General features: G+C 42.0%; 1 protein-coding gene across 1 annotated transcript; it reads right to left on the bottom strand.

Moving 5' to 3' along the window:
• Positions 1-2,174: 2,174 nt before the first annotated feature.
• On the bottom strand, positions 2,175-20,941 carry CUNH21orf91 (chromosome unknown C21orf91 homolog). Its single transcript, XM_042037957.1, has 5 exons — positions 20,908-20,941; positions 20,388-20,517; positions 7,422-7,937; positions 4,263-4,325; positions 2,175-3,203 (listed from the first exon to the last, which is right to left on the bottom strand). Exons 2-5 carry the CDS (start codon positions 20,509-20,511, stop codon positions 3,043-3,045), a joined length of 864 nt encoding a protein of 287 aa, XP_041893891.1. The 5' UTR covers positions 20,512-20,517; positions 20,908-20,941; the 3' UTR covers positions 2,175-3,042.
• Positions 20,942-21,850: the final 909 nt, after the last annotated feature.

The raw sequence follows: 21,850 nt of genomic DNA, 5'->3' as shown, positions 1-21,850 counted from the left end.
AGACTGTTCACTACTTGCTCTCAAAATGCATCCATCTCTGAACTGAATACTGAATACTGGAGATTCAACATTTCATATACAGAAGCAACTCAAATTTAATGCAAGATCTAGGTAAACAGCTCGCATTTAACTCTATATTTACACCACACATATTTTCCAGTGAAAGTCAGGAAAGCAATGAGGAAAGAAACCCTCCACACATGTGATGGTTTGCACATTTTCTTATAGCCATGCCTGTCCTCTTGAAATCCTCTGGGCTACAGAGGTGTGCTGCAGCAAATGCAGTTCAGAGCTGACAGACACTGGGGTATGTGTTGACCCCCTCTCGAACTTGAGCCTGAGAAAAAAAAAAGCTATACAGTTAATTTTTCACCATGTGTGCCAGGTGTACGCTTAGCTTTCCCCCAAGTCACAATCTTACTGCGGCAAAGCACAAAAAAAATTGCTTCTCCATGGCTTACGTGTCCCCACAGTCAACATTCCTAATTATAATTCCTCTTAAAAACAAAAGAATCCCCCCTCAACCTTGCCTGGATCAATAACCTATCTAATGTAACAAAAATAAAATGCTTCAAATCATAGTAAGGACTTCAAAATGTAGATATTCCACATTTAATTCCCACAAAAGCAAACACTAGAAGTGTTAAGTATAACTTAATTCTCCTCACTATCCAGCTGAACTGAAATTGACCCTCATCAGTCTGATCAGACATCTGGGGAATGCTAAATCCAGCCTCCCTCAGACTGCACGATGGCCACTTCACAGGTAGGAGTAACAGAATCCCCCAATGGGTTGGGTGGGAAGGAACCACAGTGGGTCATCAGGTCCCACCTCCCTGCTCAAGCAGGGCCATCCCAGAGCACATGGCACAGGATTGCATCCAGAAACTTCTGGAATATCTCCAGTGAGGGCCTCCACACCCTCTCTGGGTGATCTGTTCCAGTGCTCGGTCACTGCACAGTGAATTTCTTCCTCATGTTCAGGTGGAACTTCCTGGGCATCAGTTTCTCCCATTGCCTCTTGTGCCATTGTTGGGCACCACTGAGCAGAGCCTGGTCCATGCTCTGACCCCTCCCTGCAGACACTGACAGACATGGATGGGGTCCCCTCTCAGTCATCTCTTCTCGAGGCTGAACAGCCCCAGCTCCCTCAGCCTTTCCTCATAAGAGAGATGCTCCATCCCTCCATCATCTCTGTAACCTCCACTGGAGCTGCTCCAGGAGCTCCATGCCTCTCTTGTCCTGAGGAGCCCAGAACTGGTCACAGCACTCCAGATGTGCCTTACCAGGGCTGATCAGAGGGGCAGGATCACTCTCTGATCTGCTGGCAATGCTCTTCCTAATGCATCCCTGGATTCCACTGGCCTCCTTGGCCACAAGGGCGCTGCTGGCTCAGAGTTTGTTCTTCACCAGGACGCTCAGGTCCTTCTCAGTGATACTTCTCTCACCTGATCCTTACCTTGGTACTGAATCAACAAGGTTTACAAACAGACTTGGACATGGAGACTAATCCATCTTCTGACAATTACAATTAGGGATTTTCTAGTGCCTACTTACTCCTAAGTCCACTTGCATACACAAGCAATGATGCTACTGACTTTTTCCCCTCCTGAAACACAAAATACACAGACAAACTCAAGACCTTCTCATGCATTTGTGGGGGGGCTTTGGAACAGCTGGAGGATATGGAAGAAAACAATAAAAAATAATAAAAACACAAACCAACCTGTCCTATGTGACCCAGTTATCACCATACAAAGGCCAATCAATAAACCTACTCTGAAATTTGGCTTATTTCTCAGCTTCAGTTTAAAATCAAACCTAAACCTTTCTTCATGCTACTCATGCCTTCAGCTCAGCTACAAAAGTTACTCCATTTTTACTTAAAGAGCTGAAAGCAGAGACTTTTAACTTTTTTGTGTGTATGCCTGTATTTTCCACTCATCCCATCCTCCCCCTGATTTTTTCAGTGCAACTCAGCAACTTTCAGCTACTCAAATGCAGCCCTGCATAATTTTTGGCGAAGACTGAGATTTCTTGTCATGGTAGACTGATGTAGGTTTAAAAAATGCAAAGGCTGTTCTGATTTATAATGTATCATTACTACTTGCATTTCAGAATTAAACCACTTTATCAGCCTGATGCAACTTTATAAAGAAATCATAACAAAGCACTGCAGTATTACAAATTTATTGAGTTTCATCAAAGTTATTTTTCAGCATTGAAAATTTCACACATATAAAACAACTTCAACTTCTATGCATTAAAACCAAAGTATGGGTTCTTTTCTTAATTTAAAGCAAGTGCTGTGCTTTTTTTAAACATCTCATGAACCAAATCCTTCAGTTATAAAGCTGATAAAAATAAGTGATACACCACTAGAGTTTTTTTCTTCAACATGTGAAATTCATCTCTTTGGGAAACAATACTTTCTAAAATTGTATCATGAAAGATACAGACCTGAAAAAGGATAAACAATCATACACAAGGCATAAACGTTACACAGAGTAATTCAGACATTTTTATAAAGAGATCTGGAAAAGTACCTAAAATAGTGATATTTATTTAGTATAAAATTTCAATAATAAAATATTGCTCATAATAAATAAGAAAACATGAGTTTCATTAATACTGTTCTCCTCTTAAAGCTCTCTTGGATGTAACAGGATCTGACCTGATCAAAAGTCAAATGTTTATTTTGTCCTCTGTACGAAGGAGGCAGGTTTACAGGCTTCAGGTCATTCTTTGCTAGAAACAATTTTATTATAAACAAAACACAGAATTCATTTCAAGTCTCATGCGTAATTATGGGAAAAAAAATCCCCAAGTGTGAATAAACCTTATTACAGTAGATTTTAATACCCAAAATATTTGCCCTTTTTGTTAAACCCAAAGTGGAATAAGACTTCCCGCAAATTATGAATACAAAGAGAAAGCTGCCCAAGTTTTCTTAAAAGCTTCTAAATATGGGTGCAGCTGTACTTAATGGTCGTCAATGCTGTTAGGGACAGTTTCTCTGGGGGGGCTGGAAGCTGTCTCCCTTCATATGGGGACGTTGGATTTCATCCCCGCTCTTCCCATCTGCAGACAGGGCAGTTTGGAGCAGTTCTTCAGCAGCTGCTCGATGGCGATGTGGCGCACGTTGAGCTCAGAGGCCAGGGAGTCCTTCTCCTGCACTTGCTGTGTCAGCTCCTCAAACACGTCTGCAACAACAGCAGCGGGTCAATGCACTCGCTCCCTGCGCCGACACAGGCTTCGGGAGCAGGGACAAACAACACTAGGGAAGAGGCAGGGCATTTAAGTGGGAGCACGCCCAGGAACTCTGCTTCTCCTGGTTCCAGCCCAGCTTTGTATGCATTGCAAACGGAACAGGATCACTTAGTTTCTAGTTATGGGCAACCTGAGCCAAGGTGGATCAGTTTAGAACTCAGAACAAAGCTGACTCTGGCCTGTATCAGTCACAGTGTGGCAGCAGGAGCAGGGCAGAGATCATCCCATCATCCCCGTGCTGGGCACTGCTGAGGCCACACCTCAAATCCTGTTCATTCAGTTTTGGGCCCCTCACAGCAAGGACATGGAAGTGCTGGAGCAAGTCCAGAGAAGGGCAGTGGAGCTGGGGAAGGCTCTGGAGCACAAGTGTGATGAGGAGCAGCCGAGGGGCCTCAGCCTGGAGAAGAGGAGGCTCATAGGGGATCTTATCATTCTCTGTAAGTGCCTGACAGGAGGGTGGAGCCAGGTGGGATCAGGCTCTTCTCTCAGATAACAAGTGACAGGACAAGAGGAAACGGCCTTAGGTTGCACCAGGTAAAGTTAGATTGGATATTAGGAAATATTTCTTCATGGAAAGTGTTGCCATGCACTGAAACAAGCTCCCCAGTGACATGGTGGAGTCACCACCCATGGAGGGATTTAACAGACATGGAGATGTGGCATTTAGGAACCACTTGGTTTTGTGGGGGACTTAGCAGTGCTGGGTTAATGGTTGGACTTGATGGCCTTAAGGGTCATTTTCAACCTTAAGAATTCTATGGTTCTAGTCAAATTCTTAAAGAAAATACTGTGCCAGTTTGCAGCACCAAAGCAGATTACATCATGAAAGCACCTAGAAATCTCTCTATATCATGTATTTCCATGTAAAACAAGAGACTTTAGTAAAAAACTTAACTGACAGAACAGCAATCAAAATTTCTTTTTTATAAACAGACCTTTTGTTATTACAAAGCACAACAAACACAAAACAAAGAGTATTGAAAAAGTCTCACCCTGGATTTGCTTGAGCAGTTTTTCATTAAGTTGCTTTAACTCTCCTAGAGTCATTGTAGTCACTGCAACAATAAAATCTGTTATTACTACTACCAAAGTCACATAAGCATCCCTAAGCAGACTCCTATTTTCTCAAGATTTCTCCTATTTGCATCCTAATAATCAACAGATGCATGGCAGTAAGCCAGAGACAACAGTATTTATCAGTTATTTGAGGAAAGTTTGAAAATTCTCTTCTTAACGTTGACACAGACAAGGATTTACTCCATTGGAAAGACCTCTCTTCAATGACAAAAAGGTGGAAAATCAACCCCTGAAAACAGCAGCATCCAGAATCAGAACTGCTTGGCACATTTAAATACTACACCCTCCTCTGACTGCAAAACATGATTTCCCCAGTGTAACCCCTGCGAGCACATCTGTTTAATTGTGGGCAAGGGGACAATTCTGAGTTAAGTCCTGCCCTGTTTCCCAGCCTCCAAGAAGCAACTTCCTGACAGAATTTTTACCATGAGGCTCCCTGTTTTGGTTATCAAGGTTTGTGCTTTATGCACACAGGAATAACTTACAGTTTCCACTGAGTATCTCAGTGACAAATGATGAAGGACAATCCTGGTTTGATATGAAGACCAGCATGTAAAAACAGGTTTCCTTCTGTGCTCCTGGTGAGAACTCAAAGATCCTCTGTATCATTCAAAATCCCTTCTGTATCTCAGGTTGTGTGTACTGATCATCCTCACAGAACACACACGTTAAACCTCAAAGGAGGGAACTGTGAACGTATTCTTCACTGCCCTTGATCAACAGCAGGGAAGCACTGGCCTGCTTCCTAAGATTCCCTGAACCCTGCACTGGACACGCATGGTGCCATGCCTGCTGCTGAGATGCCCTTGTCACCACGGTGAAAAGCATCAATCTGAACACCACAGGGGGTACAGGGCACAGGCACAAGCTTTAAGACCTTGCAATTTTAAAATACTGTTTTTAAACTTTAGCTAAGCTGTTTCTGCTGCAGCTTAGCAAAGCTCTCACTTCATACTTGAGAAAAAACGATGGTGCAGCTTTTTTCAGCGATTTCTCTGTGCAAAAGGTTTCTACATGGCAAATTTAAAGTCCAGAGTTCTGACAAAGATGGGTTTTACCTACCCACTGGATTATTTGATTATCCTAATCCTTCCCTTTCAAACTTTTTCACAGCTGGCAGTTGTGGGATGTTAAATTGCTGACAGTACTGCCAAACCAAAGAAGCTGGCAATAGCTAAGACTTGGTACTCAAGACATAATCCCAGTTAAGAGAGAAATAGATTCACCTTTCCCCTCCATCAGCCAGGTAAAATGGTGCTCCTTCCTACCTTCAGCTATCAATACACCTGAAAAGTCCCTTCTCACATTTTAACACCCTTTAAACACTGTGAAAACCCCGACCAAATTTAATATTTAATTTAATAAAAGGGACAAGATTTTTTTCCCTCTTTTATACCCAGTGGAAAGATGTTACTTCCCCTTTCTTCAGTATTTTCATTAACATTTTGACATCTGGCAGACAGGCCAAGCACTGAATTTAAATGGTAAAATATTATTCTATCCACAGCTGAGGTAAATTCTAAAGAAATATTGGCCAAGCTATTTACAGTTCCATTAATACTTTTTTTGGTAGACAGGTACGTTGTTAAGAGTGAAAGTACTGCAGTAAGAAGGTACCTAATTCTGGCAGTCTAAGTTTTCATCTAAAATACAAGCTTTATACAATCACAGAGCCTCCAAATGAATGTCTTTTAAAGGTAAATACTGCAAAATACACGCAAAAATGCCTCAAAGCCGCATTATGTAGTCAAAACAGAAGAAAAAACCTGTTATTGTGCTCAATGCAGCTTCATGTTCCTGTCCTGAAACCAAAGATTGGAGATAAATTCCAAGTCACTAACTTCAGTTAGACCACCCCATAAACCAGGTCAAGCTTTCATAATTCCTCTGTTAACTGCTGTCCTGATTTATGTAATCCCAGTTTATGACTCCAGCGGACAGGTGGTCAAACAGTCCAGTGTATCTGTTTTGATTTATGGCTTTAAGGCTACTAATTCACTACAAATGCAACATGACACATCATGCAGCAGTTAAGTAAAATCCTTTTATAGAGAATGAGAAATGACTCAGCTTTGCGAGGACAGAGTTGTCAGTTTGTTAAAAAAAATGGGAGCCTAAAGAAGCCAATTCCAACTTTTTACAGTACCTCTTTCTCTTGACTCTTCTGACATTTGAATTTCATTATTACCTTGGTTTTCATCACTTGTTTTTCCCTGGAACAGTGTTTAACAGTTTTTAGCAGTATTTTTGCTTTCTTTCTTGGGTCTTTTGAAATTCAGAAACCCTCTCCAACTACTTTCCTCATCTACAAAAGTAAGAGTGGACATACACCAGTTCAGGACCAAGTACTGCCTAAAAGCAGGATGGTAACAGCATGTACCTCTAGGAACCTATTTCATGCAGCCTGATTCCAGAGACGCTAGAACATCCTAGATTTTTCTAAAGATTCTAGTGATCTTAAACAACAGGAAAACTAATTTTCTGTTATTTTCACTATCGTCCCAGTCATCAAAATATGGCTCAGGTCTTCTGCTACAGCCTTTAAGAGGACATGATGGCATAAGGGGCTTCTCATTTTCTTATGCTCAACAAACACAAGGAAAAAACAAATCCAGTAAAATGCACAAGCAAAGTCTGCTACTATTAAGATTGTTCCACAAGTTTGCTCTGCTACGTGACATCCAATTTCCCCTGTTGCTTAGGGCAGCTCTCTGTAAAATGTAACTCAGGGCACTATGCAAATCCAAGAAGAGAGAGATTTGCAGGATCTGAGTAACCTCCACCTTCACAGGCAGGGCTGTACAACTTCCATGAATGAGATATTGAAACGACTTTTTTTTTGCATAAATTAGGCATGTCCTGTATCACATTGGGCTATAGCTAAGACTAGAATTCAAAAAATCCCACCAGCCAAACCACCCTATTTGCTCAGCCATGTAGCCTTTTTCCTCACAGATTTTACACTCTGGACTTCAGGATGAGCATTAAGGCCCTGTGGGGACGTGAAGTGGTCAATAGGTATTTGAAAGAATGCCCATGCTTGCTAGGCTGTGTGTAAATAGATGTATACTCACGTTCCTCCCTGCTGTGCTGAGGATGTCTCCTATGAACACTGGCAGGTGAATCACCTTCAGCTTTTTCAGCTTTCTGGACTTGGTTGCGGTTGGACCACAAAACACTGCTGCAGCAGAAGGTAGCACCAAGTCTGAAATCAGTGGATTCTCTTCGTTCCAGCAGAGTCTGTGAGCAGCTTGAGATGCCTCCAGATTTCCCATCTATCCATTTTGCAGAATATCTAGGTACTGGGGAGTCAAACTGGGGGAGTAATTTTCTATCAGTCTGATGTCTGAAGCTAAAAAGCTGGTGTTGGGATGGTTTTGAGCTTTCAGAATCAGAGTCTAAATCCTTGTTCTGTGCGTACTGTATGATCCAGTTAATTTTTTTGCTCAAGATATTTTTTACTTCTGCATAAGGACTTTTAGAGAGCTTTGATCGTGGACAGTCCTGATTGGCTATTAAGTGGAATTTTTCAAAGCAGTCTCTGTGCCCCCTTAAAGACCTTGTATGTAGAAGATCCGACTTTGGTACTCCTGTAAAGACACAATAGAAAGAAGTTCACTTACTGCTAATTTTTTTAAATCTTTACTCACAAGCAACCAAGAAAACAAAAACTTCAGTGATGCTTTCCTACTAACAGTCTTTTCACTGAAGCAAACAAGGGTACCTCACAGTCCAAAATTTGTGTAGTTTCCCTCAGGCTGGAGTCCTTGGCATGCAAAGCGTTTTGCACACCATAATCTCTAGTGCAGGACTTCAGCGTGTGCCTCTTGGATGGTGACAGAGATGAAGCAAATTGACAACTCCACACACATTGCAGCACCCCTACACACAAGAGTATAAGCTGCAGAAGTAAAATAAACCCAAATGTGTATCAGCAAGTTCTATAGAACGATCCTGAGGAGCATTTTGACAGCACTCATATAAGCTCCCATCTTGTATGCAAAATGTTATGAGCCATCTGTTCAAATACTGCAGGGTGCAGGCCTATCTCATTCAAGTGGTCAAATGTAACTCAGATTTCAGTCATAGTTTATTATTTTGCACTAATACAAGCCTGCAGCTTAACTAGGGAAGCAAGCTCTAATACTGTCGATGCTTGCCAACATTAAACGGCCCTGAAATTCATTTGAGGTGTGCTGGCTTTGGCTGGGATGGAGTTAATTTTTATCACAGTCTGATATGGGGCTGTGTTTTGGATTTGTGCTGCAGTGTTTTCATTATCACTGAGCAGGGCTTACACACAGTCAAGGCCCTTTCTGCCTCTCTCACCACCCTGAGAGCGAGTGGGCAGGGGGCACACAAGGAGCTGGGAAAGGACACAGCTGGAACAGCTGATCCCAACTGACCCAAGAGATATTCCACACCATATGGCATCATGCTCAGTGTATAAAGCTGGGGGAAGAAGGTGGAGGGGAGGAATGTTTGGAGTGATGGCATTTGTCTTCCCAAGCCACCGCTATGTGTGACAGAGCCCTGCTCTCTTGGGGATGCTGAACACCTGCCCAACCATGGGAAGCAGTGAATGGATTCCTTATTTTGCTTTGCTTCTATGGGGAGCTTTTGCTCTCCCTTTGAAACTCTCTTTGTCTCAACCCACGAGCTGAGATTCTCTCCCCATCCCACTGGGGTTAAACCATGACATCACACAAGATGTTTATTCTCCTCTTTGCTCATCCTCCCTCAAAGACTGTTCAAATAGCTACAGCAGGTAACTTAAACCTCTAAGTAACTGCTAGTGATTGACAGGTTAAAAAGGAACACAATCTGTGAAGATCTACAGTTGGTGAGTGAACACAGATGGTATGAGAAATGACTATTCCAGAAAGTTAATAGTGCCCTAGTACAAAATTACTTTCTGCAACTTCAGGGGATATTTATTTTTCTTCAGATTCACCTACACAGTAAATTCAGAACCCAAGCCCAGAGTAATGAACAGTTAGCCATTTATCTCAACACCCCCTATACTACTTGGGAGGTTCCCAATACAATGAAAAACAATCCTGTCTAACAAGTTAGTCACTGAAAATAACAATAATATACCTGTGACCCACTGGTTGACAGTGCTCAATGCCAAAGTATTTAAACCAACAAACAGTGTAATTGGACGTCTGAATCTAGGCAACGTGAACCAAGCTGCAGCCATCTTACCTTTTAGCTACTCAAAGTGACTAAAGTAAAAGAAAAACCATGAAATGCAACAGGTAACAAAATCTGGAAATAGAGACATTAGCCGACAATTAGCAGAGAGCTACATGTTACAATTCTCAGTTCCTAATTTACCTCTTAAATTCTTGTGGTAAAGGTTAATCTCCCCACCCTAAACGATTAACAAATGATACAGTGTTTTTTTAAGTTACGGAATACCACAAAATCACACACTACTCTCAAAACTAATCTGAAAAGTAAAATTCTTAACATGAATCCGGTGAAAACAAATCCAAGAACTTCATTTTGATTATCTCCTTGCTGGTAACTGCTGTTTGAAGCTGGGGAGTTCAAACACTAAGAGTAGCCATTATAAATTGTTGATTTTCCACTCTTTGGGCAGCACTGAAACTTAAGTCCATTATCTTCTGGTTGAGTTTCTGAGAGTACACACAATTTATGGGTCAAACTGTCTAAAAAAAGTGGAAAATAAAAGAAAACAGCAGTGGAATTTATTTTGTTCTTAGCAGCAGGGGGAAAAAGGTAAAGTCATGAAAACAGATGTTCCTTCTGTTCCTGAGATAACTATTAGAAGAAACAAAACTCACATAACTAACCAGAGGCACCTTTTAAGAACAAAGTTCTGGAGTAAAGTACACTCTGTGCCCCCTTTCAGAGGGCAGTCAAGATTCTCACTCCACTCTTCAAAATACCTTTCAACCTCTTTCAGCAAACAGATATTCACCAATTTTTCTTAAGCGCTGCATGCTCTGCTGCCTACTTGCAATGCTGTTTTCCCTCTCTGTCTCTACAGAGACTTAAAAAACCCCAACAACCATTTCTAGTGAAAACAAGGAAAGACAACTCATTTGTTTTCATGACTTATCAGCACTCTTTAAATAGAGCAAGCCTGCTCAACTCAAGTAGCACAAAGGAAACCTTAAATCTTTAAGCCATCAACGGAAAGCAAACACTGTCAACTGAAATTTTAAGGCAAATATATTCACAACACTACAAACCCTAGAAAACCAGAGTGATTTGTTCAATGTTATTTGCTTTACCCAAGTGATTCTTCAACATTCTACTTTGCTGCTGCTTGTAGTGCTTTCTTTTACTTACAGAAAACAGTCAATGGGCTGAAAAACACGTTTTGCGCAATTTTCCATACAATAATGCTCAGGAACCCACCTAACAAACACACCTGCACAGCAAGTGACAGAATACTGACAGAATCACTTAAGGGAATTCCTTTGAGGCTGCTTCATTATTTTAAGGAGAATAAATATGACTTGTCCAGTAGGAGAGGAGCATGAGACCACACAAAACAGCCAACACACAAACTGTTACACAAAAAAAGAACAAGTGCAGCGTGACTTTATGAAGCCCCAACTGAATTATGTCCAAGTCTTAAGTTCAAGGTTATTCAAGTCTTTCCTTCTGATGAATTTATCTTTTAAGAGTTCTGAATATTGCTAACTTCCCCATTCTAGAGGCATGCTGCGCAAAGAAATCTGTTTTATCTGAACTCAGTAATAGAGTGCCTGAAATGAGCAATTATTACAGAAGAAAAAACCACATTACTTCAAGAGTTTAAGCTTTGCTATTTATATGCCACATATCGGCTGCAATGTCCCTCTTTCTGAGCTTAGGGCATGTTATTGCAAAACACTTCCAGTACACAAGACCAGAATTTACATCCTACCCCTTCTCTTACTCCGCTGAAAAAAAACAAAAGGGGTCTTACCTAAGGAATCTTGAATAAAGTAAGGAACTGAAAATGTGCAAAACCAAACCACTTTTGTACAGAACTGCTACAGAACTGCTTCAGCTTTCACGTAATTGCCTTGGATTTTTACTGTAACAAACACACACAAAACTAAAACAACCATCAATCTCTCTTTTGTCCTAAGGTGACAATTAGTACCTTCCTACGCAGAGAACATCAGCCATAACCTTCTGGAAGAGCTGAGCAGGGACAGCAGCTGCTGTGCCAGCACAAACTAGCAATCACACACCAGAATTACCGCAAGTAAGGGTATGGTTCTTTGGAACAAATCCTTCTGTTGAGGGCAATACCATCAGCTTTATGAGGCAGAAAAGATGTCCATTTCTTGTCGGGAAGACTTCATACTTCACTCAGATTACTTCATATTTTTCCCTTCATCACAACTGCAGAAAAAGCTACAATCTGGTGAGCTGGAGTGAACCATAAAGATGATGCAGTTTTAGAACACACGTTACTTTATTCAACACTACACAAAGAAACGAATAAAGCACGGCAAGATTTCTGTACAAAACAAGAAGCAACAGTGTAATTTTGGTTAACAGCTGTTGTGAGTTTCGGGGACTTTCACAGGGTTTCAGTTCTGTCTCCACATTTCTGTTTGCCAATATCAACGTCAATCTTTCTTACTTTTTGTCTGGTTCTTCAAGTCTGCAATCATAAACCCATCAATTTCCCTCCTCCTCCCCCCCATCAGCAGGTATGTGTACATTTGCCCCTTGTCTTACTTTCCAAGAACAGGATTGCAGACTATGTCCAAGTATGTCCTAGGCTTCATATTTATTTTTTCAGAGAAAGAAAAAAACCCTCAAAAAGCAAAAAAAAAGCCCACAACCACCCAGAGTAGAAAAGTTTAATCTGTAGGGGAAAAAAATCCCTCAAAATTTACTAATATCTAGAAGACCACATCTAACAAACTTAAAAACTTAAGACAGCACAGATGCTATTAGGAAACAAGCTCATGCCAGAAATCATTCCTCAAGTGCACCTGATTCACAGGCTAATGCCAAACCTCCAAACAAATCATGAAACGGTGTAAGTGCTTACAATCCATTATTTGTTTCTGACTCTAGTAACTCATGTGTCCTATACGAAATATGAATGTATCACTTCACTCAACAATATCTTTGTATACTGACTTGAAGAACAGGACTTCCTACATAAGTGCCTAATGCTTAGGCAAAAAACACCTTAACCTGAACCCCGACTATTTCAATTTCTAAGCTATGCAAGGCAGGCAGTCAACATGACTCCTAATCCACTCCTACAAAATGCTTTTGTAAATGCATGACCAGGGATCAGGCAGTTTAATACACGTTTTTGTAACTTCTACTTATTCATAACTGTAAAGTAGTAGAGAACAGGGAGAATATTTACCAGATAACCAGGTGTGCAATCACCTCTCAACAAATCCTACCCCATTTTAAGGCATTTGTACTTGAAAGTAAATGAGTTTCTGTCATAATAAGGTTTTTTGCTTTCTGGTTTTTTTGAGGGTAAGAAACCTACAAAGACCTTATTTCTGCCTTTGCAACTGATTCACTGAGAGCTATGTATAACTCTTCTTCATTATAAAGATACAGAACTAAATTGAAATGTTTGCTCAAGTTTACATAAAGCTGGCTAGAATAGTCTTATTTGGAGATTATAATAGTAATCAACAAGTCCTTTTCAAAATGAATGTTCTTGAATACCAAGATTATTTCACATTCCTTCACAAATGTTTGCACAGAAAAAATATATCAGTGATCATTAGCCTACTTGTTTATCTTCAACAGTGGGTTTTTTTCATTTGTTTGCTGTTCTCTTTTTAAAAAAACAACCAAACTTCTTATTTGGTCTTTCAGCTCAATCAGTTGGAAATAACATTAAAGAAAACCTGCATTGCCTTCTTAGCAATTTCTAATGTAATGCTGGAAACTAATTGGTTTTTGCAATGGTGAATAGCAGCTGAAGTGGAAAATCCCCCCTGAATATAAGATGAACAAGAATACTTCTAGACACATGAATAGTCGATGACAAGTTTGTACTATGCCATTACTTACATAAAACCCCTTAAAAGAATTTACAAATACTTATGGGTAAGATTTATACCTGACCATCTCTTCTGTCTCCAGTTTGAGTTGGCTGTGGAGACCTGCCTTCACAGCCAGTGAAGAAATGCCTCTCAGGCACAATTCACCTCATCTGAAATAGTGACCTCCAGAGAGATTTGTGACAGACACGTCTGCTCTTCCCCTTTAATCCTAGAGTAAGCAAGAGCCCTTGCCTGTGCCTGCCCGCTTTAAGAACCCTGGTCTTCACTGTGTGTTCTGAAATGTTCCAGTTGCTGCTCCCCTCAGCTGTCCACCTCACTGTGTAAACAGAGAAGTTCAGCCAGCTCATGGAACAGCTCCCAGACATCTGCAAGTGTCCACAAGGAACACAACGCTCAGATGAGCTCAAGTGTGGTTTACCTAGTGTGCAGGGCCAAGAGCTGCAGCACACAGAAATGCCTCACATGACATTAAACGTTCTTGTCTGTCTATTTTAAGCCACTGCTGTATAGGCTGTTTACCAAGAGTGCTGAAGGGGGGGAGGGGGAGGTCCCAGAAAAGCATATCCCAAGACCTGCTCAAAATACATGAAACAAAAGCAGTCCATGATAACCTAAGACAACAAGTTATCCACATGTCTAAATGACAAGGGCGGGGAAAACTGATATCCTTCAGCTGTACAATTCTGCCAACACTGAAAAGCAGGATCATTAGCGATGTGTATCTCCAGTACATCTGCCTGACAAGACGTAAAACCAACTGCTATTTTTAAGGGTTTATATGCAATCTCATTTGAGACTTAAATCTTATGATTTATTAGACTGGCTAGAAGAAAAATGCCAGTGCCATTCATTAACTTCTAAAACCAGACACTTTGTAAAGACTAGATATTATCTTGTTCATAAATTGAAGTTCTCTCCTTGCTTTCATATGATAATGCCAGTACTTTCCATACATCAAGTGTGCACACAAATCACCTCCCACTTAATTTCTATCAGCTCATTTATATTTTAGCACAGAGCAAAGACATACTATATTAGACAGAACAGAGATCCAGCTGGCCCCTTAAATATATTTTCAAGAGTCATGTTCCTTATAAACTACTTCACTAAGAGATTTCGCTCCTGTATCAAGCAAAGCAATGCATTCTGATGAAAACTTTACTACAGAAAATATTATGTCACATACTTTGTAAGAAAAATCAGTTAAACAGACCTAGAAGAGAGTGGAAGTCATGAGCCAGTATTTCTGTAGTCTGGATGATGCCAGGTAACATAAATACTCAATTATCTTGTTTGCATGGGCAAACCTCCCAGATTTACACATTAAGAATGCAAAAATGTACTTATCGAACCAGACCCACAGGTTGACATTACTCAGTGGTGCCCATTAAGCTTTCAGAGCAAGAACAGCATCTCCAATCATGTTCAGACTTGAATACGTAGTTGAGCTTTAGTGGAAACTGCAGCTAATTTCACAGGTCCATTCAAGTTTGCAGAAATGAGTCATACCCCTGGCCTGCAAATGCTACCTTGAAACAAGTTCTCATCTGTCTAATCTAAAGGGCAATGATGGAAATCTTTAGCTTTTATCACCAGAATAATCTATTTTACTGTTTATCTTTTCATTAACACTGAAAAAATAAGGATGTGTAATATTCTGGAACAGAATTAAATTACACAGCAATTTCCAATTCTTTCAACTACACCTTACAACACATTTTATTGCAGTGAGATATTCTTCTGTAGGGTGTAAAAAGGAAAAAAGTGAAATTCGAGTTCACAGTTTGCAACAACTAAACCCACTCCCTCCTTTTATTTTTTTTTTTTTATTTTAAATGAACACAGAATGAGGATATTATACAAGATTTTATAGACCTTAACAGGAAAAAAGCTATGTGGTAAGACAGACTTATTTATAGCATCCTTGGTCAGCCTGGAAACTGAGATGCACTAACCTGATGCTGAAATTGCCTGAAAAGCTGAGTCTATCAGCACTTCGAAGGACCATGGAAACCTAACTATCTCAACATAAATCAGGGGAATGGATGCCCAGTACTTACACATTGTCTCTTGTATTACAAGACCTGAGATGGGAACTGTCATTTGCTATTCAGCTGCTCAGCTCTAAACAGAAATGGAAGTGAGCCAGTTTGCTTGTCAGCCAGCATTCTCCAAGATGGTACTGTAGTTGGCAGCACCAGATAAGCAAAAGAGTAAAAAAATCATCTCAAACAATCAGATTTTCCACTTCTATTACTGTTTGTCTCCACTATGACCCTTGAATGTGAGGAATCATCAGGTTTTTAAATAATTCTGCATTAAGAAATACCAGCATAAACCCAGCTAAAGACAGATACCTTTACATTATTTTTCATAGTGTAAGTCATAATTATTGCAGACTTTCAAGTGTGATGTTTGAACAAAAACATTTAAGTATTAAGATGTTGAAGCTGGGATTTCCACAGGTGTCCAGAGGATCCCAGGACACATTGCTGTGTGCAATGCCTTCCCATGGGAAGAAACCTGAACACCTCTAAGCAGCACAGGACAGGACCCTCTGGCTGCTGCTGGGTGAGGGGTGAGACATGGGATACAGAGCCACAGACTGGTTTGGATTGGGAAGGACCTTAAAGATCATCTCATTCCAACCTCCTACCCTGGGCAGGGGCACCTTCCACTAGACCAGGCTGCTCAGAGCTCCATCTTACCTGTCCTTAAAACACTTCTAGGGATGGAGCATACACAACTTGGAAATACTACAAGTGGAGCTTCAAAACACCATATTCAGGCAGAGGATTTTGTTTTGTTGATGTATACATTTACAGACAGTTTATATACATGTACACATGTGTATTTTGGAGTGTTCATGCGTTCTCCTCACCCGCGAGGTATCACTGCAGATCTGTTGTTAGTACTGTATCTCTGCTAGCAGAGCTCAGTTAATCACTTTCTCATATTCTGATGAAATTAAAAAGAAGAACTTTGTTTCAACTAACACCCAACACGTGATTTCCTGCCTGAAGCAAAACCAGTCACGTATGAATTTAAAACATTTCCTGTTTCAATCCCCTGATTACTACTGTGACACCTACTCAGAAAAACAAACAATGCACGATCTCTGATGTTCACTTCATCTGCACAAAGCAAACAAAAGCCAACATCAAACTCCAGCAGATCCACCCTACCAGGATATTCTAAACCCCATCTAGAACTTTACAAACGCTGTCCAGAATCAGCTTCATTTCTCAAAATGTTTAGTATTTCACACGTAAATACTTTGCGTATTTTAAACTTTAAGAAGCACATTAGCATTCTGTTGTGTTAAATCACCTGACAACGATCCTTCAGACACAAAAGCTAGTTTGGCAACAGAAGTATTTATGTGTGTCTTAGTCCACTCAGCTTCCCTGCGTGTGAATCCTCTAAGTGAGCTGGATGAGCCAGTGCAACAGGAAAAAAAATACAGTCCTTTCCAGGGAAAACGAAACATTGCTCCTACCCCTTTTAGACTGAAGACCAGAACTACTAAACTCTCCTGAGGTGCGTTGCTCTTGCCTCGTTCAAGAAAGGTTGATGACATTTAATAGGGTTAAGTTTAAACCTGCATATTGGGTTTAGTTATTCCAACGCCCATGTTCTCCTTTCTTCTCCCCTTGCTACCACTCCTTCAGACAGCTTCAGAGAAATAGATCCTATAATCCATATATATCACTCCTGAATAAATTCTGGGACAGACACCACAGCTGATCTCCCAACTGCACTCAAACCAGCAGTTTCTGTGACTTCACTGAACTTGGTAAAGAAGCATAATCACAATTTAGGTTAAGCTCATTTTACTTCACAAAGACTAAAAATCTACTATTAAAAATATCATGGAGACCTGATATCTGATAAAAGCAAAGGTTTTATGATACAGTAAATGACTTCCTTATTCAGAAATTCAACAGTTATTTAATCACGACTGTCCACAGATTAAGCTTTCTGTATAGCAGTATCCTTTACAGAGCTATAAGAGAAACTAAATTTTTCCCAGTTATGTAACGTTACCAAGCTACAGTGCAAATATAATAAAGGTTACAAATAAACACCCCAGTGTCAGGCAAGTAAGGGCTGAGCCATGCCACAACATTAATCCAGACAGAAGTCATTATTACAGATGGGGATGGTCTCCAAGTCACCCATTTCTAATTCCTCCTCTTACTGACCCAAGCGAATCAACAACACCACCATCGAGAGACAGGCAAACCTGTACAGCTGCTGAACTCACAGATGCCAGGAGATGCAAAGACTCACCATCACTAGATTACACTGTAATTAAGTGCAGCTAAGTAAATTACATTTCTGTAGTGTTTTGCTCATATACACCTGAGAAAGTCTGTTTCAAGGTGGGTTCAGCTGCATTAGTTCCCAGTGCATGGATTTGCCATGTCCAGCTTTAAGCAGTCAGACGCTGCTGGCAGGAGGGGAAACACAATTGTCCTCATCAGTTTTGTTAAAGCATTAGAACATGATGCCCTACTAAAAAAAGAAAACTGGGAAACCTACTTCCAGAATTTCATACCTAAACTTACAAACCATAAGTATTTAGGTTGGAAAAGACCTTTAAGATCATTGAGTCCAACTGCAAACCTAAGATTGCCAAGCACATCCATCTGTAATGTTCCTTTCTATCCTGACCCAGCTCCTAGTGCAGACTGCTCGGTCAGGAAAGATGGAAGAGGTGCCATACATTCCAATTAAGTCAGACAGCACTTAACACATGGAAGTTAACAGGGTGCTGCAAACAGTGGGAGTACTCAAGCATCCTGCAAGATGCTGAGCTGTGACTAATAGCCTGCCTGCTCTCCACCAGCAGCTATTTCCTGCTTCTCTGAGGGAGCAGTTCCACATGCACATCAACACCGAAAATGAGCAAGCCTGTCCTAGCTGTTGCATGAATATCTTTTTAGAAATGCCTAGTTCACTTCCTGAAATACTTAATATATATGTATGGGTTTTAATTGCTGGCAGTTTTAAATATGATGCTAAATAAAAAGACAAACTATCAGTGAGATCGACACCTATTTGTAAGTGTGGGATAACACATCTACAAGAGTTGATTCAACTTGCAGCTGATTCTGTTCAACAAGTTATAATGCATCTGAACTCCATTAAAACATAACCAGAAGGTCAGTATGAAAATATCCAGTATAACATTGTGCTTTAGTGAATTATCCAATTCATGCTGCACCCAGAGCTGCCAAAAGACTTATTTTAGATGTGTAAAAATCAGTCTTTGTCACAAAAAAATACAGGAATGTAGAGATATGTCCAAAGTAGGATGAGTGTGACCATAGGTATGGTAAAGAGCTGACTCATGCAGTAGTTAAGCTAAAAAGTCTTAAAATGGCTCTTCATAAAAAGTCACTGACACAGCCTCTGCCACCTTTAAGCTTCCCCTCCCTATAAGCAGTAACAGTACATCTTTTCAAAGTGGCACACAAAAGACGGACTATCAGAAATGGAGGCATTTTGACGCTACAATGATCAAAGATATGTATACTTTTATTATGCAAAATAAAAGAATTGCAATGGTTCATATAACTTCAGGGGAGCTTTCATCACTATTCTACTCCAAATAGCCGCCTTTTAAAATTAACTGAAAATTTAGAAGATTATGCAAAGTTGTCTGCTTTGCACAGATTAAGTCTTTCCTACTATCAAGGCTATTTAGAGCCAAAAAAAAAAAGCTATTCCACTTAAAACACATGATCTTTTTGTAAAGTCACAGCCATAACAAGCAGCTTTGACAAATCCACACCTTATCTGAAACAACAGCGCACAGGAACCATCCAGCAATTTTTTAATGTGCTCTACCACTTTCAACACTTTCAAAACAAAACTAGATTAGTAATGTAATGGAAGTACTTAATTATCATTGTGTCAGTATGTTTTTAAAGCCTAGAGAGAGAAAAAGCCTCTCTCCATATTGAGAAGTCTAAAATCAATAAGAAAAGTCTAACAGACTGACCGGTTGCCTTAGTTTAGACAGCTGCTCTTGAGTTTTAACAAGAAGTGCAAGTACACAGGCATGTCTCTTCTAAACAAAAGCATAAAACATGGCAATTACTACTGAAATACCAAAGTATGGTTCAGATTGAAATACACTGCCTGTACTAGCAACAAAAGTCTACTATCTGTTATCAAGATACAGGACTAATCACAGAACACTGTTAAGATCTTCATATTCAATAGCCTCACAGCAACAGAAATCACTCTAGGTAGTCCTATCCACATATAATTGGCAAAGAGCACTCTATGTAAGTGGAAGAAATTACTTTGTTGCTCCAACGCCAAGCAATTTGACGTAAAAAAGGGACAAAGATAATCTACTGCTCATTCATGCATGAAGAAAAGCAACAAGATGGGTAAATTCTTTGCCAAAACAGGTTTAAAATTTTAAAAATACTATTCTGGAGGCCAAAATGGTTTGACAAGATTAGTCTTTTAAGAGATGGCCAAAATTCCTACTTTACAATTTGAAGACCTTAGGAAGCTTTAATACTGAACCTCATTTTATGATATTACACATACCAACACTTTATGAAAACAAAAAGAAATAATTCCGAGTACTTCTAGTGAAAGCAACGTGATCTGCTTCCAAAAACCCCAAATATTACGCTTTAAAACTTGCAATTTAAGCTTGCTTTATAGACCCCCTCTCTAATTATTGAGCAAACCCGCTGAATAAAGGCAGAACGTGATTCAGATCCCGAGTTCAACATCAGAGGTCTAATGCCAGGCGACAGAATAAACACCAGGGCATTTCAGAGGTTCTGGAAAGGGGGGCTCACCTTCACATCTGGAGGAGCAGCACCCCACCTTTACCGGAAACGAGCTAGAAAACAAACTGATTTAAAACTTTCTACAGATACACGTTTCCAAACCTGCGACTCGATGGAAGCTTTCAGAGGAGCCGGCTCTGCGTTCAGGCCCCGGCCGGCTGGCCCAGGACGGCTCCTGCTCCCACCTTACCTTCGATGTTCAGCTCGAAACAGACGTGGCAGAAGGAGAGGGTTTCCTTCTCGGTGCCCAGCTTGCAGACGCTGCAGATGTTGTCATCGTCCAAGTCGATGCTCACGAACTGCTCCTCGTTCATAGTGCCCTGGGGAGGGGGACGGCGGCGACAAGGGACGGGAGGGTTATTCCGGGAGCCGCTCGGGCGCAGCTCCGCGCCCGCGGAGGGGGAGGGCAGGGGCGGAACGAGGGCGGGAGCGTCCCGGGAAAGTTTTCCCTTTAGAGAAACTGAGGCCAGGCCGCACAGCGGGGCCGGCACGGACCGAGACTTCCCCCTTCCCTCGCCCGGAGGCTGCCCCGTCCCATCCCGTCCTGCTCCCCCGCAACTCCATCACCACCTCCATCATCGCTGCCCCCTCCCTCCCTCCGCGCGCCAGCAGCGCGGACGCCCCGCCACCACCAGTACCGCGATATCCCCGGCTCTCCCCCATTTCCTACCCCATTTCCTACCGCAATCCCAAATCCCGACCCCGCTCACCGCCACCCGCCCCGGCCCCGCTGCGCTTTGTCCGCCCGCCCGCGCCGCCGCCGCCGGAGCTCTCGGCGCCGGGCACCGCCCGCCGCTTCCGGCCGCCACCACGGCACGGCGGGACGGGGGGTATCGCGGGGCCCAGGCGGAGCCCCGCCGCACCCGGGCGGCTGGAGTCGCCTCAGAACCGGGCGGCGAGGCGGGATGAGCGAGGAGCTCCGGTTTTCCCGGGCCTTCGAGCGGGCACAGCGGCGGGGAGCGGCCGCGCTCCCCCCGCAGCAGTTGGTCTGCCCCGCGCGGGCGGGGTGTGCGCGGGGAAGGCGGTCGCGCGGGCGGGCGCTGTGGCGGCGCTGCTGCTGCCGCGGCCGGGGCTGCCCGCGGTGCCTCACCCAGAGCGCCTTCGCACCTGGTGAGAGCAGGGATGCAGAGCAAGCCCGGCTTCTGGGGAGACTAGGTTTGGTTAGAGGTGAGGGCTAAAAAAACAAGTGTACAGTGATGGAATATCGATTCCGTTCAGGAACCGGGATTAAAACCCGGCCAGGGCTCTGCTGGCGCTCCGAAGGTGAAGCCACAACCCGTCACAGAATCACAGGTTCTGGGTGCGGTGTGAAGGAACCACAGTGGGTCATCCGGTCACACCTCCCTGCTCAAGCAGGGTCATCCCAGAGCACATGGCACAGGATTGCATCCAGACAGGTATGGAATATCTGCAGCGAGGGAGACTTCACGCCCTCTCTGGGCACCCTGTTCCAGTATGTGTTCATTTGCACAGTGAAGTTCTTCCTCAAGTTTAGGTGGAAGTTCCTCAGTGTCACTTTTTGCCCGTTGCCTGTTTTTCTGTTGGTTGGCACCACTGGGAAGAGGTCGATCATATCGTCTGGGGAATTTCCACAATTGACGGAAATTACGTACAGCACATTCCTACACGTCAAAGTGGGATTATTTATGGGAG

The sequence above is a fragment of the Corvus kubaryi genome, unplaced genomic scaffold (assembly GCF_017639235.1).
Source record: "Corvus kubaryi isolate FWS band 111438036 unplaced genomic scaffold, C.kubaryi_AGA036_p1.0 37391, whole genome shotgun sequence".
Taxonomy (NCBI): Eukaryota; Metazoa; Chordata; class Aves; order Passeriformes; family Corvidae; genus Corvus; species Corvus kubaryi.
The sequence above is the reverse complement of the archived record's forward strand: the minus strand, read 5'-3'. Positions and strand labels throughout refer to the sequence as shown.